The sequence below is a fragment of the Hypanus sabinus genome, chromosome 11, assembly GCF_030144855.1.
Source record: "Hypanus sabinus isolate sHypSab1 chromosome 11, sHypSab1.hap1, whole genome shotgun sequence".
Classification (NCBI taxonomy): domain Eukaryota; kingdom Metazoa; phylum Chordata; class Chondrichthyes; order Myliobatiformes; family Dasyatidae; genus Hypanus; species Hypanus sabinus.
In genome coordinates this window covers 2,200,886-2,226,631 of record NC_082716.1, presented here as the reverse complement: position 1 = coordinate 2,226,631, position 25,746 = coordinate 2,200,886, and the positions used below count along the sequence as shown (strand labels likewise).

The 25,746-nt window shown below is 44.5% G+C and overlaps 2 protein-coding genes across 2 annotated transcripts in view; both read left to right on the top strand.

Annotated features, from left to right (window-relative positions):
* The window catches only part of LOC132401647 (leucine-rich repeat and IQ domain-containing protein 3-like), a 168,209-nt gene extending 143,354 nt beyond the window's left edge, over nucleotides 1-24,855 (top strand). The window contains exons 8-10 of the mRNA XM_059983662.1: nucleotides 12,033-12,747; nucleotides 20,661-20,872; nucleotides 24,468-24,855. Coding sequence (XP_059839645.1) covers nucleotides 12,033-12,747; nucleotides 20,661-20,871 — 926 coding nt within the window. The 3' untranslated portion in view covers nucleotide 20,872; nucleotides 24,468-24,855. The remainder of the gene's footprint in view (nucleotides 1-12,032; nucleotides 12,748-20,660; nucleotides 20,873-24,467) is intronic.
* LOC132402323 (NEDD8-conjugating enzyme Ubc12-like) lies at nucleotides 22,065-22,544 on the top strand. The gene has a single exon (XM_059985201.1). It carries the CDS (start codon nucleotides 22,065-22,067, stop codon nucleotides 22,542-22,544), a length of 480 nt encoding a protein of 159 aa, XP_059841184.1.
* Nucleotides 24,856-25,746: the final 891 nt, after the last annotated feature.

Sequence of the window (25,746 nt, the reverse complement as noted above, 5' to 3'; positions counted from 1 at the left end):
AGATTAGAGGATGATTGTAAAGAGAGTTGTTGACACATTCGTCTTTGTAAATCAGAGTACCGAGTACAGAAGCTAGGATGTTATGTTGAAGTTTTATCAGATGTTAGTAAGGCCAAATTCAGAGTACTGTGTACATTTCTGGTCACCTATTATAGGAAAGATCTCAATAAGATTGAAAGAATACAGAGAAAATTTACAAGGATGTTGTCAGGATTTGAGTCATAGGGAAAGGTTGAATAGGTTAGGAGTTTATTCCCTGGACCAAAGGAAAATGAAGGGAGATTTAATGGTGATTAAAAAATTAATACAAGCAAGTATTTCCCACTAAGATTGGGTAAGGCTAGAACTGGAGGTCGCAGGTTCAGGGTGAAGTGTGAAATATTTAAGGAAACCTGCAAGGGAACTTCTTCACTCAGAGGATGATACGTGTGAAATGAGATGCCAGTGCATGTGGTGGATAAGGGATCAATTGCAACATTTAAGAGAATTTTAGACAGGTACATAGATGGAAGGGGTATGGAAGCCTATGGGGGCATATGCAAAGTAACTTCAGCATGGATTAGATGGGCCAAAAGGCCTAACTGTGTGCTGAGGCACTCTATGATTCTCTAAGGATTGTCACCTTATGGTCGAGAAGCAAGATCCTGAAAGCGATGCCATCTGGTGGTTTGCCCCCAGTAGAGTCACCCATGGTGCTAAGGTTAAGGCAGAGGTTCCAGACAGAGCAATCCAACCAAGTCCTCAATGGTGGAACTGGTGGAAGATGCTGACACATCACAAGGGCATTGAAGATGGAGGACGGCTGCAGCAGTGAAAGGTTTCCAGTTGTCTTGCATTCCTTGCTGATGGACCCTGACCCCAATCTGTTTAGGACCATGTGGTGGCTGCCTGTGCATCAACATCCCCATGTTAAGCTAAGTTATGCACAGGCATTCTCCATTAAGGGAATAACCCCTTAGCTTAGGAGAACATGATACTTGACTTGTTACTATGGTTCCATAACTCTCTAAATTGTCATGAACGCTAGAAATAGGGACCTCTCGGCCCTATGATCCTCCCAGCTGTTTTCACCGTCCTTTGTAGGGACTTCTGGTTGATGCTTGACTGCTTCCATACTAGATGGAGATGCAACTTATCAGGATACAATTAACGGTGCTCCTATAATTGGGGCGTGGTGGGTGGAGGTGAATGTTAATGAACCTTGCTTGCCTCAGTCTTCTTAGGAAGTGGTGGCACTGCTGTGCCTTCTTCAGTGAGGTGATATTAAGGGACTAGGTGAGGTCATCTGTGATGTGAACTCCCAGGAACTTGGTGCACTAAACTCTCTCCTTGGGGAAGTCATGTATTCGCAGAGGGAGGTTTCCACAACAATTTCCTATAGTCAACTCTATAGGAGCAGGGGTGTCTGAAGCCAAAGTAGCTCTCAGCCCTTTGGAACTCCTATCAATACAATCAAAGCTCATCTCTTCATTAACATCAACTCTGCTTTCCTGCTGTCATCCATAATGTCGATTATTCCTATGGTTCCAAATCTGTTTTTCTTGAATATACTTAATGACTCAGTTTTCGCAAGTGCCTGAGGTTGAGAATGTCAAATATTCACAGATCTCTGATGGAAGAAATTCCTCACCTTCAACTTGAATAGGGAACTATTCATCTCCACAAACAACGTGCTGGAGGAAGTCAGCAGGTCGAAAAGGAACCATCAATGAAATCCTGCATCAGGACACTCCCCCAGCATTGTTGTTTAACGTTTTATGTAATTTCCTCCGCCACATTAACGACTACATTGGTGCTGCTTCCTACACCAGTGCTGAACTCGTTGACTTCATCAACTTGGCCTCCAATTTCCACCCTGCCCTCAAATTTACCTGGTCCATTTCTAACACTTCCCTTCTCTTTGTTGATCTCACTGTCTCTATCTCCGGAGACAGCTTATCCACCAATGTCTATTACAAACCCATGGACTCTCACAGCTATCTGGACTATACCTCATCCCATCCTTTTTGTAAAAGCGCCATCCCCTTCTCTCAATTCCTCTGTCTCTGCCACATCTGCTCACACCTGAGGCTTTTCATTCTAGAATGAAGGAGATGAACTCCTTTTTCAAAGAAAGGGACTTCCCTTATTCCATCATCAACACTGTCCTCAACAGCATCTTTTCAAATTCACACGCTTGCTCTTACCCCATCTTCCTGTCACCCTACCAGGGATAGGATTCCTCTTGTCCTCACCTACCACCCTACCAGCCTCTGCATCCAGCACTTAATTCTCCGCAACTTCCGCCATCTGTAAAGGGATCCCACTGCCAAGAACCTCTTTCTCTCTTCCCCCTCCCACTTTGTGCTTTTCGCAGGGATCGCTCCCTCCATGTCTCTCTTGTCCATTTGTCCCTTCCCACCCCCCCCCCCGATCTCCCTCCTAGCACTTATCCTTGCAAGTGGAACAAGTGCTACACATGCCCCTACACCTCCTCCCTCACTACCATCCAGGGCCCTAAACAGTCTTTCCAGGTGAGACGACACTTCACCTGTGAGTCTGTTAGGGTCATTTACTGTGTTTGGTGCTCCTCTACATCGGTGAGACCTGATCTAGATTGGGAGGCCACTTCACCGAGCATCTATGCTCCGTCTGCCAGAACAAGTGGGATTTCCCAGGGGCCACAAATTTTAATACCACTTCCCATTCCCATTCCGATGTGTCCATCCATGGCCTCCTCCACTATCATGATGAGGCCACAGTTAGGCTGGAAGAATAACACCTTATATTCTATGTGGGTAGCCTCTAACCTGATGGCATGAACATTGATTTTTCTAACTTCCGGTAATGCTCCCCCACTTTCTCCATCCTCTTTTCCCTCTCTCACCTTATCTCCTTGCCCACCCATCGCTATCCACTGGTGCTCCTTTTTCTTTCTTCCATGGTTTTCTGTCTCTTTCACCAATCAACTTCCCAGCTCTTTATTTCGTTCAATCCCTCCAGGTTTCACCTGTCACCTGGTGGTTCTCTCCCCTCCCCCCACCTTTTAAATCTACATGGAAACATAGCAAACCTTCAGCACAATACAAGCCCTTCACCCCACAAATTTGTGCCAAACATGTCCCTATCTTAGAAATTACTAGGGTTACCCATAGCCCTCTATTTTACTAAGCTCCACGTACCTATCCAAAAGTCTCTTAAAAGACCCTATCATATCCGCCTCCACCACTGTTCTGGCAGCCCATTCCACGCACTCACCACTCTCTGCGTTTTTAAAAAAAAAACCCCTACCCCTGACATCTCCTCTGTACCTAGTCCAAGCACCTTAAACCTGTGCCCTCTTGTGGCAGCCATTTCAGCCCTGGGGGAAAAGCCTCTGACTATCCACACAATCAATGCCTCTCATCATCTTATACACCTCTATCAAGTCACCTCTCATTCTCTGTTGCTCCAAGGAGAAAAGGCCGAGTTCACTCAACCTGTTTTCATAAGGCGTGCTCCCCAATCCAGGCAGCATCTTTGTAAATCTCCTCTGCACCCTTTCTGTGGTTTCCACATCCTTCCTGAGGTGACCAGAACTGAGCACAATACTCCAAGTGGGGTCTGACCGGGGTCCTATATAGCTGCAACATTACCTCTCAGCTCCTAAATTCAATTCCACGATTGATGAAGGCCAGTACACTGTATTCCTTCTTAACCATAGAGTTGACCTGCGTTGCTGCTTTGAACATCCTATGGACTCGGACCCCGACCCCAAGATTCCTCTGATCCTGCACACTGCCAAGAGTCTTGCCATTAATACCATATTCTGTCATCATATTTGACATACCAAAATGAACCACTTCACACTTATTTGGGTTGAACTCCATCTGCCTCTTCTCAGCCCAGTTTTGCATCCTATCAATGTCCCACTGTAACCTCTGACAGCCCTCCGCACTATCCACAATACCCCCAACCTTTGTGTCATCAGCAAAATTACTAACTCATCCCTCCACTTCCTCATCCAGGTCATTTATAAAAATCACGAAGAGTAAGGGTACCAGAAGAGATCCCTGAGGCACCCCACTGGTCACCGACCTGTCATCTTCTCCTCATCTTTTTTTTTCTCCAGTTCTGCCGAAGAGTTTCAGCCCAAAACGTCGACTGTATTTTTTTTCCATAGATGCTGCCTGGCCTGCTGACTTCCTCCAGCATTTTGTGTGTGTTGCTCAGATTTCCAGCATCTGCAGACTTTCTCTTGTCTACAGTATCGTCAGTGTCTTGTGTCTCTATCTTGAGTCTAGTTTTAGGTACCCCCACTCCTCCTTCCTCAGGACTGCTTTTTTCTGTGGTCTGATTTTGCAAGGATGTTGAATATAGTTAAAACGATTGCTGTATCAGTGCATTAGAAATACAATTTTGCTGATTCGGGTTGCTGGGGCCTCAGCTTCTTACCGTGTTTTATAAATAACTGTTTTGATGATGACACTAATTTAGATGATACAGTAAACAGGTTAACAGTATTATATAATCTTACATAGCTGAGCGGTCTGTTTTGTAACATGTCAATGAACACTTACCCAGCATCCTCTCTCTCACCTGTCACCAGACTTCCTCTCCTTGTGTTGATCCAGTCTCCCCTTAAATCTCTCTCTGCTTACTATGCTTCTCCTTGGATTGATCTGTTATTTGTGTTTGTGGCCTCTAGTCTGGGGTTTCTGCAAAAGGAATGTCTTCACAGCTCCTGAATGTTTTTGACTGGTGAAATGTTCTGCCCTTATTTCACAATAACTGTACTTCCTAACTCTGAAAGTTTAAAGTAAACTTACTATTAAAGTACATACACTGTATGTCACCATATAGAACAGAGGTTCATTATCTTGCGAGCATTCCCGGTAAATGGAAAGAAATACCATAGAAATGATGAAAGACCACACACAAGATAGACAAACAACTTATGGCAAAGTTATTTCCCATGGTAGGGGAGTCTAGGACAAGAGGGCATGACTTCAGGATTGAAAGACGTCCATTTAGAACTGAGATGCGGGAAAATTACTTTAGACATGGTAAATCTGTGGAATTTGTTGCCACTAGTGGCTGTGGAGGTCAAGTCATTGGGTGCATTTAAGGCAGAGATAGATCAGTTCTTGATTAGCCAGGGCATCAAAGGGTATGGGGTGAAAGCAGGAGAGTGGGGATGACTAGAAGAATTGGATCAGCCTATGATTGAATGGCAGAGCAGATTCAATGGGCCGAATGGCCTACTTCTGCTCCTATATCTTATGGTCTTGTAGTCTTATGTGCAAAAGACAGCAAACTGTGGAAGTACAAAAAGAGATGGAAATTCTTGAAAATGTATCCGTTGGTTGTGGGAACTATTTAGTGATGGGACAAGTGAAGATGAGTAAAGTTATCCCTTCTGTTCAAGAATCTGATGGTTGAGGGGTAATAACAGTTCATGAACTGGAATGTGAGTCCTGAGGCTCCTGTAGCTCCTTACTGATGGCTGTAGCAAGAAGAGAGCATGGCCTGGATGGTTGTGTCCTATGCTGTTTTCCTGCGACAATGATCCATGTAGATGTGCTTAATAGTGGGGAGGGCTTTACCCATGATGGACTGGGCCATATCCACTACCTTTTGTGGGATTTTCCATTGAAGGGCATTGGTGTTTCTATACCAGGCTATGATATAACCAGCCCATATACTCTCCACTGCACATCTGTAGAAATTTGTCACAGTTTTAGATGATGTAGTGAAGGTGTAAACTCTGCACTGATCCCAGAGAAACAACATCTCCCCCCCCCCCATTTGTTAATCTGACCAGTGATGTTCAGCTCTGACTGTGTGATATGTTCCTTGCAGTCAGCTCGCTGTACCTGACACTGCTCATGTTTACTACTGGGACCTCCTTAAATTTCCTTACCTTGTGTAACTGGTCCTCAACTCCAGCTTCTGACACTGATCATGTCTACTATTGGGACCTCCTTAAAATTCTGTGTAGTTTACATTTAGCGTGATGGAGATAAGGTTATACAGCATGGAACTTCCTTAAAATTCCATATAGTTTGCATGTACAATGATAGAATGATAGAGATATACAGCCTAGAAACAGGCACTTAGCCCAACTTGTTCATGCCGACTAGTTTCCCACCTGAGATTAATTACATTTTCCCAACCATTTTAGTAACTTCTTCAAACTAAAAGCAGTTAGTCAAGTGTGACCTGTGCTGACTACTCTTTATTCAATTTTAAATTCCCAGTGTTTTCTCTCTGAGTCCAGATTTCTTTCTCTCTTCTACCACTGACATTAAACTAATTGGTCTCTTGTTGTCCTGAATTGTTCCAACTTGCTTGCACATTGGCATCGCATTAATTTTCTAATATAATATTCTTTTGTTGTGTTACGTACCCCGTAACTGGGTCACTTACCAGCAAAGATAGAGAGGTCCATTGAAGTCTGATGGTACTATTTTTAACAGTATTTATTGATAAAAATACACAAAAATAACATCAATGCAAACATACAGATAATATACATCGTCAATACTAAATCTAAAAGCACGGGTATAATAATAATCAATAAGAAATAGCTCTATCATTGTCTAGGGGATAATGTACTGTCCGATGAAAATATAAAAGTCACTCAAGTTCATTCAAGCTGCAGCTTTTTGGTTGGAGAGAAAGACGGAGGTTTAACTTGCCCATTCCTTTTATGATGTCAATCCTTCGAGAGTCGTTGGGGACTGGTTTCCCCTTTGTGGTTAGCTAAAGCCGTGCTTCCGTGGTAAAGGCCCACCAATTCTGAGGCAAATGGAAAAGGACGCACGTGGGCTTTCCACCGGCTTTCACTATTACGCTGTTACAGGAGTTCTAGCATTTCTTCTGGTGCGTCTGAAGGGGCTGTTCCCCAGACCCTCTTTTATCCTGACTCACAGGGTCTCAGATGTCAATCAGGTTGGGATGATGCAATCCCTCCACCAATCCCCCCCCCCCCCGGCCCGGTTCATTGCCTGGGGGCTTTGATGCATCGTACAGTATTCAATACACAATTCTATCTCCAAGAGACAATAGCCGTTATCAATGGTTCCGCCTTTCAGAGGCCAGGACACATTCCAAACTCTTTGTGGATTCTGCATGTCTTTCTCTCATTTCCTGGGTCTCCTGAACTGACTTAATAGTGATCTTGCGATTCTCAAAAAGGAGGGGGCCACGGACGTAACAGTTGTATTATATCAGTAAAAAGGCATTTACAGTATCTTTCAGAACTTTATTAGTATTCCTCGATACAATTCACCTGGAGCTGGTTTGGTTAGTTTAACATTTACTATTGGTCAGGAACACAGGAATACATGAACATAGGAGCACAGGAACAAGTTACTCACCCCTCAGTCAACCCCACTATTCCACAGAATTGTGGTTGTTCTATGTTGGCCTTGGCCCCTTCTCTGAGTCAGGTCCCCATGAACCTCAAATTCTTGATTTTTCAAATATTTATCTATCTCCACCTTAAATATATCTTGGGAATTGAAAATATAAATAAATCTGTGATCATTATTCTGAATCGCATTTAGTATCACTGGCATATGTCATGAAATTTGTTGCTTTGCAGCAGCAGTATAGTGTAATACATACTATTAACAATTATAAATTAAAATAAAAATATATACTGTGTATATAAATATTTAGTGCAAAAAAGAGCAAAATAAGAAAAGTAATGAGGTAGTGTTCATGGGATAAGAAATCTGATGGCGTAGGAGAAGAAGCTGTTCCTGAAACACTGAGTGTGTGTCTTCAGGCTCCTGTACCTCTTCCCTGATAATAGCAATGAGAAGAGGGTGATGGGGTCCTTAATGATGGATGATGCCTTTTTGCATATATGCTTCCTTATTTTTTGCGCCTTACATTCACTCAATTTCCCTAGCTTGTCGTCTTCAGATCTGACAGTCTACCTCTCTTGTTGGGATTTCCACACCCTGGGGAGGACATTACTGCTGTCTACATTGTGAAAACCAGCATTCTGTCATCTTCTCATGGTCTAGGTGTGGTTGAAACCTCCGGTGTGTTTGTTGTTGCATCTCCTCTCACTTCATAGATTCTACACTTTTCCCCTTTGTGTCTTTTGTGGCCCATATGAAACCCTCAGGTTTGTCTAGGGACGTTAGTCGAGGGAAGGCAGTCTTGCTGAACAAAAGACCCAGATCACCTCGTTCTCAGGCACATAACAACAAAAAACACTCCCTTAATTGGACCGCGCACATTCCAAAGACCCCATTATTTTTAACCTAAACACTGCTGCTACAGAAAAACCATTGCATTAGCAGTGCTTCCACACAAAAACCATTATATTAGCAGTGAAACCTTTCCCAGGATGTTACCCTCTCCCCCACGAAATTTTGAGCTGGAAGAATAGCAATGAACATATAACTGCCATCTTCTCTTTGTCAGCCTTACTCCTGGGGATCTGATAATATCCATTCCTCAGGTACAGCACACTGAACCACTTCGCACCACTCAGATAGGCCAGCGCATCTTCGAACCTCAGGACCATATACTGGTTGGGGACGGTACGCCTGTTCAGCATCCCGTAGACCACACACATCCGTACTTTCCCATTCTTCTTCCTGGCCATTACTATTGGGGGCGCATATGGGCTTCTGGACTCAGTGATGATCCCAGCTTCCTTCAGCTTCCACAAATGCTGCCAAACATCTTCCATCCCTGCAGGACCCAGTGGCCACAACCTTTCTCTGAATGGAGTGTCCTCGGTCACCCAGATAGTGTGATGAGTGCTCTTGGAACAACCCACAGGAAATTCATCAGTGGAAAAGACACTTTACAGTTTCAACATCTTCTCTACCAACCTCCTTTTCCAACCCACAGGTGCCAGGGAGTCCTCGAAGTTGAATGACCCAGTGGTCAGCTTTCGCCCCTTTGCAGAGGATTTCTCCCCAGCTTGTCTCAGCTGGACACTAGACATTACCATCACTGGAAAGAGGTGTGCCAGTGTCATTCTCTGCTTGAAGGAGACCTCCCTCTTCACAGTGTTCCTGACAATCACTGCCATCCTGTTTGCCTGTACAACCAAGGGCTTCTGCTGTTCGGGCCTCACCAGTACCCCAGCAGGTTCTTCCACATACCTTAGTGCCCTACCACTCTGTGCAAGTCCTACCTTAGTTTGTCCTCTCAAAGTGCAACACTTCAAACTTGCTTGGATTAAATTCCATCTGCCATTTTTGTGCACATCTCTAAATGATCTGTAGTCCACAGTATCCTTTGACACTCACCACAACTCCACCAGCCTTTGTTATCTGCAAACCTGGTAACCCAGCCGTCTACAGTACATTGTCATCCAATTCATTTACATCACAACAGAGGTGCCAGCTCTGATCCCCGTGGAGCAACACTAACCTCCGCTCAGATGATAAACACCCCTCCACCGTACACTACTGTATAAATCCAAGCTATCAGGTCACTGTGAATCAGAATCAGGTTTATTATCACGGGCATGTGGAATTTGTTAAGTTAGATTGCATGCATCTTAATTCTTTGGTTGGTTAATTCAGCCAGTATCAGAAAGAAATTGTTTTTCTTTAATGTTCTGCTTTCAAAGAGATGTTCATTAAAAAACAGAACACTGCTGCTTTTTGGCCCATCTAGTCCATGCTGAACAATTAATTTGCCAAGTTCTATCGACCTGCACCCAGAAAATAGCCCCCCATACCCCTGCCATCCATTACCTATCCAAATTTTTCTTAAATGTTGAAATCAAGCCCATCTCCACCACTTGCACTGGCATCTTGTTCCACACTCTCACCACTCTCTGAGTGAAGGCGTTTCCATATCATAGACCTCTTAAACATTTTATCTTTCACCCTTAATCCATGACCTCTAGTTCTAATCTCACCCAACCTCAGTGGAAAAAGCCTGTTTACATTTACCCTATCTGTATCCTTCATAATTACAAATCTCCCCTCATTTTTCTACCCTCTAGGGAATAAAGTCCTAACCTATTCAATCATTCCCTATAACTCAGGTCCTCGAGTCCTAACAACATCCTTGTAAATTTTCTTTGTACTCTTTCAACCTTATTTACGTCTTTCCTGTAGATAGGTGACCAAAACCACACACGATACTCCAAATTAGGCCTTACCAACGTCTTATGCTACTTCAACATAATATTCCCATCATCTATACTCGATGTATTGATTTATGAAGGCCGATGTGCCGAACTGATAATTAAATGCCCAACTAAACTAATGTTTTTGCCTACACAATGTCCATATCTCACTTTCCTGCATATTTGTCTGTCTTTCCAGGAGCCTCATAGATGTGATTATCATAACTGTTTCTACCACCCCTCTAGGCAAAATTCTACATCCAATGTAGGATTTTGTCAATAAAACATGTGAGAGTTGTTTTATGTGCTTAACTAATGCCACAGCTCTTTACTTTCATTACGAACAAACTAAAAGCTGTTGCCTTACACTGACATCATTACAGCGGACACCATCTCTTAAAGTGAATGCAACCCAGTGACGGTATTTGCGTATTATGTAGAACAGTTTCTGTTGTGGACAATATTAAATTACATATAAGAAGGTGTATGTTGTGTTGGCATTCATCAACCATGGGATTGAGTTCAAGAGCCATGCGGTAATGTTACAGCTATACAAGACAACACACAAAACGCTGGTGGAACACAGCAGGCCAGGCAGCATCTATAGGGAGAAGCACTGTTGACTTTTCGGGCTGAAACCCTTCATCAGGTCCTGTAATGAGGTGACCAAAACTGAAATGCAATAATCCAGATGCAGTCTGACCCAAAACATAAACAAGAAATTCTGCTAATGCTGGAAATCCAGAATAACACACACAAAATGTTGGAGGAACTCAGCAGATCAGGAAGGGCGTTGGCCCAAAACATCTCCATATATACAACCTGACCTGCTGAGTTTAGTGTGTAGCAGTCACTCAAATTTTATTATATATTTACTTCAAGATAAAACACAGTAACAGACCCTTCCAGCCCGACGAGCCTCACCACCCAATTACACCCATTTCACCAATTAACCTACTAACCTGTAGTTGTTGAAGTGTGGGAGGAAATCCATGTTGTCACAGGGAGAATGTACAAACTCCTTACAGACAGCAGCAGAATTAAACCCATTTGCTGGCCCTATAACATTGTCCTTGCTTTATAAAGCTGCAACTTAACTTCCCAACTCTTGAACTCATTTCCTTGACTAAAAGACAAATATACAATACACCTTCCTTACCACTCTGTTAACCTGTGCAGCCACTTTCAGGGAGTTAAATCATTTAGAACATTCCCTGGAGTGTAGGAAAATGAGGGGAGACTTGATAGAGGTATACAAAATTATGAGGGCTATAGATAAGGTAAATGTAAGTAGGCCTTTTCCAGTGAAGTTAGGTGAGACTACAACCAGAGGTCATGGATTAAGAGTGAAAGGTGAAATGTTTAAAAGGAACATGGGGGGGGGGGGGTAATCTTCTTCACCCACAGGGTGGTGAGAGTGTGGAATGAGCTGTCAGCAGAAGTGGTGGACGTGGGTTCGATTTTAATAGATAAGAAAAGTTTAGATAAGTACTTGGACGAGAGGGATTTGGAGCACTGTGGTCCAGATGACGATTGATGGGATGAGCAGAGTAAGAATTCTGTGTGGAATAGATGGGTTGAAGGGCTTATATCTGTGCTGCAGTGCTCTATGACTCTGGACTTGGATCCCAAGTCCTCTCTGTAGAACATTGATGTTGTATCTTGTCGTTAACTGTGTAATGGGCACCAAATAGTGCAGTGGTTAGCACGACGCTGTTACAGCTTGGGGTGTTGAACTTCAGAGTTCAATCCTGACATCACCTGTAAGGAGTTTGTATGTTCTCCCTATGAACACGGGTTTTCTCTGCTCTGATTTCCTCCCACACTCCAAAGATTAATTGGTTAATTGGTCATTGTAAATCGTCCCGTGATCAGGCTATGCAGGGCGGAGTGTCTCGGTGGGCCAGAAGAGGCTATCTGTGCTGTATCTCAATAAATAAATGTTGTCCCATAACAGAGTTGGAGTCCTGGATGGAGGAGGACGAAGATAGCAAGGAGGTGCTGAGGTTAGGCCCAATCCTGCACCAGCCAGCCCGTGCCCGTGAGGTGCTGCTGTCCAAGTGGGCAGCTGGAGAGGACGTCCGGCTGGGTGTACATCAGCTTCATGAGATGGTCCAGAAGAAGCTGCAGCCGAGATTCACCTACCAACCACCCATTAGCCTGGGAAAGAGGCTCTTTGCCAAATCTTTTGGCTGCGTGACCTTAGCGCCCTTTGTCGCTATCCAGAAAGCCTACAGCGACAGAGAGAAGGGGGCGATGCAGCGAATCCGCGCGGACTGGACACACAGCCTGAGGGTGACTGAGGGACAAGCGAGGGCCAGTCTCAACGGGATGGCAGTCAGGAAGAACTTGGAAATGGTGCGTCGACACAAAGAGGACCAGGCACATGGCGATTGGGTCCGGCAGCAACGTGAAGCAGAGCGCATGGAGTCACTGAGGCTCGCCCGGCAGAACAATGCCCTGTTCCTTGAGGAGAAGAGGCAGCGAGCGCTGGAACAGGTGTCCACCAGGGGGTTTAACGCCCACTACACAATGATGGCAGAAGCCTTACTCAGGAAGCAGATCAAGGAGAAAGAGGAAGACCTCCATCAGCAGAATGCTAACCGGGCCAGGAGCATCAAGATGCAAGCAAGCCAGATGAAGGGAGAGATCAGGAACTTCATGGTGTTCAGGTGAGTTATCAGTTTGCCTCCTCACCGACAAGAATCCTCTAGAATATGACGGTGATGCAATGGCTAGAGTGCTACTACCTCACAACTCCAGAGATTCAGGTTTGATCCTGACCTCACGAGCTGTCATAGGGTCATACAGAACAGAAAATAAGCCCTTCAACCCTGCTGTCTGCGGAGTTTGCCACATTCTCCATGTGACCGTATGAATTCCCTGTCCGTGTGCCTGTCTAAATGCCACTTAGACAGCACAATCATATCTGCTTCTGCCACCTCACCTGGTGGTGCATTCCCGACACCCATCATTCCCTGTGTAAAAACACAAACCTTGTTCATACGTCTCCTTTAAACTCTCAAAGTTCAAAGTAAACGTTATTATCAGAGTACATACATGTCACCACGTGCAACCCTGAGGTTCTTTTCCTATGGGTATACTTAGCAAATCTGTACAACAGTAACTGTAAACATCAGGTACTGTTAACTGTAAACAAACTGTGCTAATACAGATATAAATAGTAATAATGAACATGAAATAACAATATAACAGTCCATAAATGAGTGTAGCTATCCCCTTTTCAGATTCAGATTCAGTTTATTGTCATTTAGAAATCACAAATGCAATGCAGTTAAAAAATGAGCCAAGGTTCCTCCAGAATGATATCACAAAAGCATATGATAAAACAGACTACACCAGAAAATCCACATAATGTTTGGCAATCCCCAATCCAGAGTCCGGAGAGGCTGCTGCGTATTAATATCGCGCTACCATCTTAGCGCATTCCCCGGAAAGGAGCTCCAAATCCACCAGACAAAACAAGACCAAAAGCTAAAGCTACAAGACCTGCACAAAACCACATAGTTACAACAGTGCAAACAATACCGTAATTGATAAAAAAAAAACAGACCATGGGCACAGTAAAAATAGTCCAAAGATGTTAAAAGACTATAAGTTCGAAAGAAACCACCACACAGTTTCCATAAGTCCTCAGGGTCCCAATAGACTCGCCATCCCACGCCGGCGACAGAAGGGAATACCCCCGCTATGGACTTGCACGGCGCTGCCTGACTCAGCCTCGCAGACGCAGCACACAGTGAAAGCGACCGGACTGCTTTGGACTCCGAGTCCATCGAACCTCTGACCATCCCCTCTGGCACAGCTTCTCCGAGCACCATCCTCTGCCGAGCATATTAAGATGCCCCCGCCAACGGCCATCGGCAACATGACCCCAAGGACTAGGGGCCTCTTCTTCCCAGCAGAGACCCGGACCTCACAGCAGCAGCAGCAACAACAACAAAGAAGGTCTTCCAAGGGGGTGCAGCGTCGGTTCACAAGGTTAATTGCTGGGATGGCGAAATTGTCATACATTGAAAGATTGGAGCGACTGGGCTTGTATACACTGGAATTTAGAAGGATGAGAGGGGATCTGATTGAGACATATAAGATTATTAAGGGATTGGACATGCTGGAGGCAGGAAGCATGATCCTGCTGATGGGTGAGTCCAGAACTAGAGGCCACAGTTTAAGCATAAGGGGTAGGCCATTTAGAACAGAGATGTGGAAAAAATTTTTCACCCAGAGAGTGGTGGATATGTGGAATGCTCTGCCCCAGAAGGCAGTGGAGGTCAAGTATACAACTCCCATCAGGGTCTTTTACACTTGAGTTAATAAGGAGAAGTTGCACAAATGTCCATTGTTTTCCTTGGTGTCAGGGGCTAAGGGAAGACCAGAGACAAATTAAAAAGTTATGAGGAACATAGCTGGATAATCATTTTCCTAGGGTGGAAACGTGAAATACAGGAAGGCCTGCATGAAGACTTCAGGAGAGGAAAACCAGAGGTCCATGAGCCAGTACTCATCAAGAATGTCCTTCCTCAAATTTGGAGACCAAAACTGCACACAATACTCCAGGTGGGGTCTCACCAGGGCCCTGTATAGCTGCAGAAGGACCTCTTTACTCCTATACTCAATTGCTCTTGTTATAAAAGCCAGCATGCCATTAGCTTTCTTCACTGCCTGCTGTACCTGCATGCTTGCTTTCATTGACTGATGTACAAGAACACCTAGATCTCGTTGTACTTCCCCTTTTCCTAACTTGACTCCATTTAGATAGTCTGCCTTTCTGTTCTTGCCACCAAAGTGGATAACCTCACATTTATCCACATTAAACTGCATCTGCCATACATTTGCCCACTCACCCAACCTGTCCAAGTCACCCTGCATTCTCATAACATCCTCTTAACATTTCACACTGCCACCCAGCTTTGTGTCATCAGCAAATTTGCTAATGTTACTTTTAATCACTTCATCTAAATCATCAATGTATATTGTAAACAGCTGCAGTCCCAGCACCGAACCTTGCGGTACCCCACTGGTCACAGCCTGCCATTCTGAAAGGGACCCGTTAATCACAACTCTTTGTTTCCTGTCAGCCAGCCAATTTTCAATCCATGTCAGTACTCTGCCCCCAATACCATGTGCCCTAATTTTGCCCACTAATCTCCTATGTGGGACTTTATCAAAAGCTTTCTGGAAGTCCAGGTACACTGCATCCACTGGGGTCTCCCTTGTCCATTTTCATAGTTACATCCTCAAAAAACTCCAGAAGATTAGTTAAGCATGATTTTCCCTTCATAAATCCATGCTGACTCGGACTGATCCTTCTACTGCTATCCAAATGTGTCGTAATTTCCTCTTTTATAATTGACTCCAGCATCTTTCCCACCACTGACGTCAGGTTAACCGATCTGTAATTCCCTGTTCACTCTCTCCCTCCTTTCTTGAAAAGTGGGACAACATTAGCCACCCTCCAATCAGCAGGAACTGTTCCTGAATCTATAGAACATTGGAAAATGATTACCAACACATCCACGATTTCTAGAGCCACCTCTTTAAGTACCCTGGGATGCAGACCATCAGGTCCCAGGGACTTAGCAGCCTTCAGACTCAGCAGTCTATCCAACACTGTTTCTTGCCTAATATAAATTTCCTTCAGTTTATCCTTTACCCTAGTTCCTTTGGCCACTATTACATCTGGGAGATTGTGTCTTCCCTAGTGAAGACAGATCCAAAGTACCTGTTCAACTCGTCTGCCATTTCCTTGTTCTCCATAATAAATTCACCCGTTTCTGTCTTCAATGTCCCAATTTTGGTCTTAACTATTTTTTTGCTATTCATATACCTAAAGAAGCTTTTACTATCCTCCTTTATATTCTTGGCTAGTTTACCTTCATACCTCATTTTTTCTTGGCATATTGCCTTTTTTGTTATCTTCTGTTGCTCTTTAAAAGCTTCCCAGTCCTCTGGTTTCCTGCTCATCTTTGCTATGTTATACTCCTTCTCTTTTATTTTTATACTGCCCTTTACTTTCCTCGTCAGCCAAGGCCGCCCCTTATTCCCCTTAGGATCTTTCTTCCTCTTTGGAATGAACTGATCCTGCACCTTCTGTATTATTCCCAGAAGTACCTGCCATTGTTGTTCCACTGTCTTCCCTGCTAGGGTATTGTTCCGTTGAACTTTGGCCAGCTCCTCCCTCATAGCTCCATTGTTCCCTTTGTTCAACTGTAATACTGACACATCCGATTTTCCCTTCTCCTTCTCAAATTGTAGCTTAAAACATATCATATTATGGTCACTACCTCCTAATGGTTCCTTTACCTCGAGGTCCCTGATCAAATCCGGTTCATTGCACAACACTATATCTAGAATTGCCTTCTCCCTGTTAGGATCCAGTACCAGCTGTTCTAAGAATCCATCTCCGAGGCACTCCACAAACTCCCTTTCTTGGGGTCCAGTACCATTCTGATTCTCCCAGTCTACCTGCATGTTGAAATCCCCCATGACAACTGTTTAATTATTTTGTGACATGCCAATTTTAACTCTTCATTCAACTTACACCCTACATCCAGACTGCTGTTTGGGGGCCTGTAGATAACTCCCATTAGGGTCTTTCTACCCTTAGAATTTCTCAGTTCTATCCATACTGACTCTACATCCCCTGATTCAATGTCCCCCCTTCCTTTTGATAAGATGTATATCCTTGAATATTCATTTCCCAGGCCCTGTCCACTTGAAGCCATGTCTCTGTTATTCCCACAACATCGTACTTGCCAATTTCCAACTGAGTCTCAAGCTCATCTACTTTATTACTTATACTTCGTGCATTCATATATAGTACTTTTAATTTGTTACTCCCCTCTCCTTTCATATCAATTCCTGTTTCACTTGGCCATACTGTATGATCTCTTCTTGAGCTTTCTACTCCATTGATTCTGTTGTCCTTTTTAACTTTTCTTATTTTCACTTTCCCTTTACCTCCATCCTTATATTTCCAGTTCATCCCCTCCCCCCACTGCTTAGTTTAAACACATCTGTGTTGCAGTGGCAATTCCATTATCTCAGCCACACATTCAGATCCATTATCCATTAACATAATTAAGTTCACCCTGAAATTTGAGAAGGAGAAGCTAAAGTCAGGCATATTTATATTAGAGTGGAGTAAAGGGAGTAAGAGCCATGAGGGAGGAATTGCCAGAATTGATTGGAAAAGAACACTGGCAGGGATGACGACAGAACAGCAATGGATGGAATTTCTGGAAGTAATTTGGAAGGCACGGGATACATATATCCCAGAGAGGAAGAAGTATTTTAGTGGAAAGATGACACATCCATGGCTAACAAGAACAATCAAAGCCAACATAAATGGCAAAGAGAGGGCATACAACAGAGCAAAAGTTAGTGGGAAGTTAGACAATTAGGAAGCTTTTAAAAACCAACAGAAGGCAACTAAAAAAAGTAATTAAGAAGGTAAAGTTGGAATATGAAAATAATCTAACCAATAATATTAAAAAGGATAGCAGAAGTTCCTTCAGATACGTAAAGTGTAAAAGAGAGGAGAGAGTGGATATTGGACCACTGGAAAACAATGCTGGAGAGGTAGTAATGGGGGACAATGAAATGGCGGGTGAACTGCATAAATATCTTGTATCTGTCTTCACTGTGGAAAACTCTAGCAGTACGGTGGAAGTTCCAGGTCACGGGGGTCATGAAGTGTGTGAAGTTACCATTACTAGAGAGAAGATTCTTGTGAAGCTGAAAGGGCTGAAGGTGGATAATGCACTTGGACCAGATAGTGTACACCCTCGAGTTCTGAAAGAGGTGGCTGAAGAGATCCTGGAGGCATTAGTAATGGATCTTTCAAGAATCACTAGATTCTAGAATGGTTCTGGAAGACTGGAAATTACAAATGTCACTCCACTCCTCAAGAAGGGAGAGTGGCAAAAGAAAGGAAACTATAGGCCAGTTTGTCTGACTTCAGTGGTTGGGAGGATATTGATTATTAAGGATGAGGTTTCAGGATACTTGGAGGCACATGATAAAATAGGCCATAGTCAGCATGGTTTCCTCCAGGGAAAATATCGCCTGACACATCTGTTGAAATTCTTTGAAGAAATAGCAAGCAAGATAGACAATAGAGAATTTGATGTTATGTTCTCGGGTTTTCAGAAGGCCTTTAACAAGGTGCCACATATGAGGCTGCTTAACGAGGTACGAATCTGTGGTGTTATGGGATAGATTCTAGCATGGATAAAGCAGTGGCTGATTGGCAGGGGGCAAAGAGTTGGAATAAAGGGAGCCTTTTCTGATTGGCTGCCAGTGACTAGTGGTGTTCCACAGGGGTCTGTGTTGGGACTGATTTTTTACGTTATATTGTCAGTGATTTCAATGATGGAATGGATGGCTTTGTAGCAAAGTTTGCTGGTGATATGAAGGTAGGTGAAGGAGCAGGTAGTTTTGAGAAAGTAGAGAGGCTGCAGAAGAATTTAGACAGATTAGGAGAATGGGTAAAGAAATGGCAGATGGGATGCAGTGTTGGGAAGTACAAGGTCATGCACTTTGGTAGAAGAAATAAAAGGGTTGATTGTTTTCTAAGTGGAGAGAAAACAAAACACTGAGGTGCAAAGGGACTTGGGAGTCCTTGTGCAGGATTCCCTAATTTGCAAGTTGAGTCAGTGGTGAGGAAGACAAATGCAATGTTAGCATTCATTTCAAGAGGAGTAGAATATAAAAGCAAGGATGTACTGCTGAAGCTTTATAAAACACTGGTGAGGCTTCATGTGGAGTATTGTGAGCAGTTTTGGGCCCCTTATCTTAGAAAGGATATGCTGAAACTGGAGAGGGTTCAAAGGAGGTTCACAAAAATGATTCCAGGATTGAATGGCTTATGAAGAGTGTCTGATGGCTCTGGGTGCATATTCACTTGGAATTCAGAAGAAGGGTGACCTCATTGAAATCTATTGAATGGTGAAGGCATTGAGAGAGTGGATGTGGAGAGGATGTTTCTGTGGTTGGAGAGTCTCATACCAGAGGACACAGACTAGAGGGGTGTCCTTTTAGAATGGAGATGAGGAACTGCTTTAGCCAGAGAGTGGTGAATCTGTGGAATTGGCAGCTGTGGAGGCTAAGTTTTTATGTATATTTAAGGCAGAGGTTGTTGGATTCTTGATTGATCGGAGTATGAAGGGACACAGGGAGAAGGCAGGAGATTGAGGCTGAGAAGAAAATTTCATCAGCCATGATGAAATAACCAAGCAGACATGCTGGGCCAAATGGCCTAATCCTGCTCTTACAGTATATCTGATACCCTCTATTCTAGGCAGCATCCTGGTGAACTTCTCTAAAACCTCCACATCCTTCCTGTAACAGATCGACCAGAACTGCACGCAATACTCTAAATGTGGCCTAACCGATGTTTTATACGGATATAACATGACATCCTGACTCTTGTACTCAATGTCCCGACAGATTATGCAATATTTCCATCTTTACTACCCATCACCTCCCAACCTCTTACTTCATTCCACCTTCCCCCTACCCACCCATCTTCCCCTTCACTTGGCTTCACATCACCTTCTAGCTTGACTTCCTTTCCCTCCCTTCCTTCTCCACATCTTCTTATTCTGGTTTTGTCCCCTTCCTTTGCAGTCCTGATGAAGGGTCATGGCCCAAAACATTGTTTCCTATTCCCCTCCATAGATGCTGGCTGACAGGCTGAGTTCCTCCAGCATTTTGTGTGTGTGAGTTATCTAATTATGTTCCCTGTTTCAGGGAGTTGTATGGACATATTCCCAGATCCCTCTGTACCTCAGTGCTCCAAAAGGTCCTGCAATTTAGATTGGGGCTCTTGTCCAAACAGCAGGTCTGCAGCTCTGGTCTGATGAAGATGCTGAAGGAATGTGATGGGGCAGAAGATGAGAAGATGTTGCCAACAGTGGAAGATCAGAACCAGAGAGTACAGTGCGACAAAAGTGTTTAATGTGGAGCTCCAAGTGTGGATCAAATGTAGACTCACTCCACGAGGAACGGTTGAATGGTATAGTGCCAATCGATTAAAACGGAGCCAGGTGGTGATGAGAAGCGTAGTACTGTAATGGGAATGGAGCCAAATGTTAGTGTAGTTGTTAACGAAACACCGTATTGTGCCAGCTTTAAGATTGGGATTCAGTTTGTACATTCTCCCCATGACTGGTTCCTCCCACATCCCAAAGATGTATGGCTAATGGTTAGTGAGTTGTGGGTATGCTATGTTGACAGAAAAAGCATGGCAACACTTGTGGGCTGCCCAGTACAATCCTCACTGATTTGATTTGTGTGGTTCACTATATTTATTTTGATGTGTGTATGAGAAATAAAGCTAATCTTTAATTTGAGGACCCTTAATCTCTATAAGTACCAGCATGGCGCAGTTGAGCTGAATGCCCAGTTTCTGTGCTATTCATTTTGATCACTGTCTTGCCTCAGTGATACAGATGAATCAAATGAAAACTCGATGGAGCAGAGGATGTGCCAAACTTCGCATGTTCCTGCCGGGATCTTGATGAGGTTACCTGACTGACTGACCTCTTTCTCCCCTGTCCAGGAGGCTGGCCATGCAAGCAGAGAACAAGGCTGCCAGCACAGCCACCAACACTATTCTCTCAGAAGCAACAAAGGACAGACTACAGTATGCCAGAGCCCGGGTGGCAGCTCAGAGGGGGCGAGCATTGATGGTAGAAGCCCCTGAGGAGCCTACAGATGGAGGGATTCCCCTGGACCACACCCATTCTGAGACACCTCCTTCAGAAACCTGAGGTCCAGCGATTACTGGCCTCTGCACATTAAGCAAGAGCTTGTTGCCCAAGGCCATTCCAAATACTTTAAGATATTTTAACTCTCAGATGTCACCATATGTAAAATATTTGCCATTTGTTTAAGACGTCCTTGATTTGAACGCAGAGGCTGACTTTGTATGAATGTCACTCAGGAGCCGTGAAATTGGGAAGAGATGTACAAGTGATATTATCAAGTAGACAGCAAGAGACTTTTACCCAGGGTGGAAATAGCTAACACAAGGGAGTATAATTTTAAGGTGATTGGAGGAACATATAGTGGGAATATCAGAGGTAGGTTCTTTACACAGAGGGTGCTGGGTGTGTGGAGCATACTGCCAGGGATGATGGCACAAGCAGATACTTTAGGGACGTTTAAGAAACTCTTAGATAGGCAAATGGATAATAGAAAAGTGGAGGGTTATATGGAAGAGAAGGGTTAGATTGATCTTGGAGGGTCATATTGTGGGAGGAGTTATACTGTGGGATGGTACCCTTTTGGATGGGTGTTACTGAGTGGGGGTCACCTGTGGGAGGGGTGGCACTGAGGGAGGGTCACACTGCGTGGGGTGGTACTGAGGGAGCATCACTACGGGAGGAGTGATACTGAGGGAGCATCATTGTAGGAGGGTTGGTAGTGAGGGAGGGTCACACTGTAGGAGGGGTGGTACTGAGGGAGGGTCACACTATGGGAGGGGTGGTACTGAGGGAGGGTCAAACTGTGGGAGGGGTGGTACTGAGGGAGGGTCACACTGGGAGGGGTGGTACTGAGAGGTCACTGTGGGAGGGTGGTAGTGAGGGAGGGTCACACTGTGGGAGGGGTGGTACTGATGGAAGGCCACACTGTGGGGGGTTGGTACTGAGGGAGGGTCACACTGTGGGAGGGGTGGTACTGATGGAAGGCCACACTGTGGGGGGTTGGTACTGAGGGAGGGTCACACTGTGGGAGGGGTGGTACTGATGGAAGGCCACACTGTGGGGGGTTGGTACTGAGGGAGAGTCACACTGTGGGAGGGGTGGTACTGAGAGGTCACTGTGGGAGGGGTGGTACTGAAAGGTCACTGTGAGGGAGAGTCACACTGTGGGAGGGGTGCCCATGCTGCTCTGCATATGTGTCCGGCCTGAGGAGCAGCTCTGACTCTCAGCTCCCAGTTCTGGACGCCCTGCCCTGCACCATGGTCAAGCACTTCTCACTCAAGCAACGGAAGAAAGATGCCACAGTGGTCACCAAGGAGTCAGTTGTGTATCTTCGCATCCAGAAAGATGTATATGAATTGAATTTACCTAACACCTATGAGATAGTTTTCCCACATCCTGACAACCTCCTCAGCTTCAAACTTATTATCTGCTCAGGTGAGGACTTCTTTCAAGGAGGCAAATTTGTGTTTAGTTTTGTTGAACAAGGATATCCTCATGAATCACCAAAAGTGAAATGTGAAGCCATGGTGTGTCATCCGAATATCGAACTAGAAGGCAATGTCTGTTTAAACATCCTCAGAGAGGACTGGAAACCTGTATTGACGATAAACTCTGTAATTTATGGGCTGCAGTACCTGTTTTTGGAACCTAACCCTGAGGACCCCCCGAACAAAGAAGCAGCAGGACAACAGAGCGTACAGCAATCCATGTGGGGCAGTTACATTAGTTCCAGTTAGTGCGAGCGATGCATTAAATGGGGCCTAGGTCGCAGAAACTGAAGCCAAAGAGAGAGAATCTGACATAGTTAAAATATATAAACAAACATTAAAATACACTTAATCGAAACCAAGAGGATATAAAGCGGACAAGCGTCTGTCAGCATAATCTTACAGGAAGAAATGGAATTGGAATTTTTATTTTTAAAAAAGGGGACTGCTTGATTATTATCACATCTCTAGTGAATGCCAGGAAGTTTGAACTGGATTTTGGCTCCCGACCATTGCCTCCACCCCCCCCCCCTCCACATTAAACTAACTGTAAATGTATTTGACGTAGAGTGCAGGTGTCTTTATGTTAATAAAAAATTCTTAAATGGCTCTAGAAAATTTCTGGCCTATTGACCCTGTCAGCCAATGTTCCCCACCTGTGCCCTCACTGCCCATCACCTCTGCTGACTTTTCCTTTACGTCAAAGCATGCAGGAAAAGATGAAGGTGCCAGATGGATCGAGAGAGAAAGAAACATATACTCTAATCCTGTCTCCTGCCTGTTTTGAATGTTTTGTCTGTTCATTAAGTTATATAGTTTTTAAAATGAAACATTCCCTCCCAAAATAACGGGAAGATACCGAGGGAAGATCACACAGTGGGAGGGATGGTACTGAGGCAGGGTCATACTGAGTGAGGTGTGGTACTGAGAGAAACATAGAAAACCTACAGCACAATACAGGCCCTTCAGCCCACAAAGTTGTGTTGAACATGTCTCTACTTCAGAAATTACTAGGCTTACCCATAGCCCTTTATTTTACTAAGCTCCATGTACCTATCTGAAAGCCTCTTAAAAGACCCTATCATATCCGCCTCCACCACCGTTGCTGGCATCCCATTCCACGCACTCACCACTCTGAGTAAAAACCCTACCCCTGACATCTCCTCTGTACCTACTCCTCAGCACCTTAAACCTATGGCCTCTTGTGGCAACCATTTCAGCCCTGGGAAAAAACCTCTGACTATCCACAAAATCAATGCCTATTATCATCTTATACACCTCTATCAGGTCACCTCTCATCCTGTTGTTCCAAGGAAAAAAGGCCGAGTTCACTCAGCCTGTTTTCATAAGGCATGCTCCCCAATCCAGGCAACATCCTTGTAAATCTCCTCTGTACCCTTTCTCTGGTTTCCACATCCTTCCTGTAGTGAGGCGACCAGAACTGAGCACAGTACTCCAAGTGGGGTCTGACCAGGGTCCTATATAGCTGCAACATTACCTCTCAGCTCCTAAATTCAATTCCACGATTGATGAAGGCCAATACACAGTACGCCTTCTTAACAACAGAGTCAACCTGCGCAGTTTGCTTTGAGCAAACTGGTGAGTGCGTGGAATGGGATGCCAGCAACGGTGGTGGAGGCGGATATGATAGGGTCTTTTAAGAGGCTTTCAGATAGGTACATGGACTCGTCCCCCAAGATCCTTCTGATCCTCCACACTGTCAAGAGTCTTACCATTAATACTATATTCTGCCATCATATTTGACCTACCAAAATGAACCACTTCACACTTATCTGGGTTGAACTCCATCTGCCACTTCTCAGCCCAGTTTTGTATCCTATCAATGTCCCACAGTAACCTCTGACAGCCCTCCGCACTATCCACAACACCCCCCAACCTTTGTGTCATCAGCAAATTTATTAACCCATCCCTCCACTTCCTCATCCAGGTCATTTATAAAAATCACGAAGAGTAGGGGTCCCAGAACACAACACAACAAAAGGCAGAACAAAGACTCCTCTTCCTCAGGAAGCTGAAACAGGCCAAACTCCCACAAAAGCTAAACACAAAGTACACTACAGATGCTGTGGTCAAATCAAGACGTACAAACAAACTGGATGAACTCAGCAGGTTGAGCAGCATCCATTGAAAGCTGTTGCTTAACTTCTACAGAAGCAGAATTGAAACCATCCTGACCAACAGTGACACAGTGTGGTATGCCAGCTGCACAGCCACTGAGCGACAAGACCTGCATCGTGTGGTGAAGGCGGCCCAGTGAATTGTCAGGATGGAGCTCCCAGTACTGGACACCATCTACTCCAGCAGACTCAGGAGGAAAGCAATCAGCATAACCAGAGACACCACACACCCCGGCCACTCCCTGTTTGACTGGTTGCCATCCAGTAAAACGTTCAGGACACTAAAACCCAGAACAAACAGACTGAGGAACAGTTTCTACCCCAGAGCTGTGGCCTCCATCACACCACTCCCACAGAAAAATGACTGAAATTGTGAGCACACACAAGGACTCAAATACTTGCACTAACGGCACTTTGTGCATTACTGTGACATTCTGGTGCTGCTGTAGCTTATTTTCTGCTACTTATCTATTTAATACTGTTTTTCTACTACTGTCTTGTTTTTCTCTACCGCTTTGTTTGATTGCCTGAGAGGAAGCCAAACAGAGTTTCATTGTACCTATGTATAATGACAATAAAGATAATTCAATTCAACGGATCCCTGAGGCACTCCATGCAAAATATGACCCATCTACAACCACTCTTTGCCTTCTGTGGGCAAGCCAGTTCTGGATCCACAAAGCAATGTCCCCTTGGATCCCATGCCTCCTTACTTTCTCAATAAGCCTTACATGGGTACTTTGTCAAATGTTTTGCTAAAATGCATATACACTACATCTACTTCATCAATGTGTTTAGTCATGTCGTCAAAAACTTCAATCAGGCTCATAAGGCACGAGTTGCCCTTGACAAAACCATGCTGACTACTTCTAATCATACTATACCTCTCTAAATGTTAATAAATCCTGCCTGTCAGGATCTTCTCCAGCAACCTACCAGCCACTGATGTAAGTCGCACTGGTCTCTACTCCCATTCTTGAATAAAGGAACAACATCCTTCAGTGTGAGAGAGGCTCAAACTATAAGTGTCTTCTAAAGTTGGAATTTGAGGCGAAATTTGCCAAATAACAATTCTGGAGACTGCCAGAGGACTTTGAGGGTGTGGAATGAGCGGACTGAAACAGTTCCTTTGCCTGGAAGCATTTGTTTCGACGAAGTTTTTCGGTCCGTGTCTTTCTGCGCTGAGCAGATCACTACAGTTTGAGACCGACTTTGCTGGCAGCGAGGACGGAAATATTCCGTTTGTAACAGCGGTACCCTCTGTTCCCGAGCCCCAGTTCGAAGCGCCTGGCCCAGGGCGACTGGGTGAAAAG

Excerpts from the sequence above, each read along its gene's own strand:
- LOC132402323 (XM_059985201.1), top strand. The coding sequence starts at position 22,065 with ATGGTCAAGCACTTCTCACTCAAGCAACGGAAGAAAGATGCCACAGTG.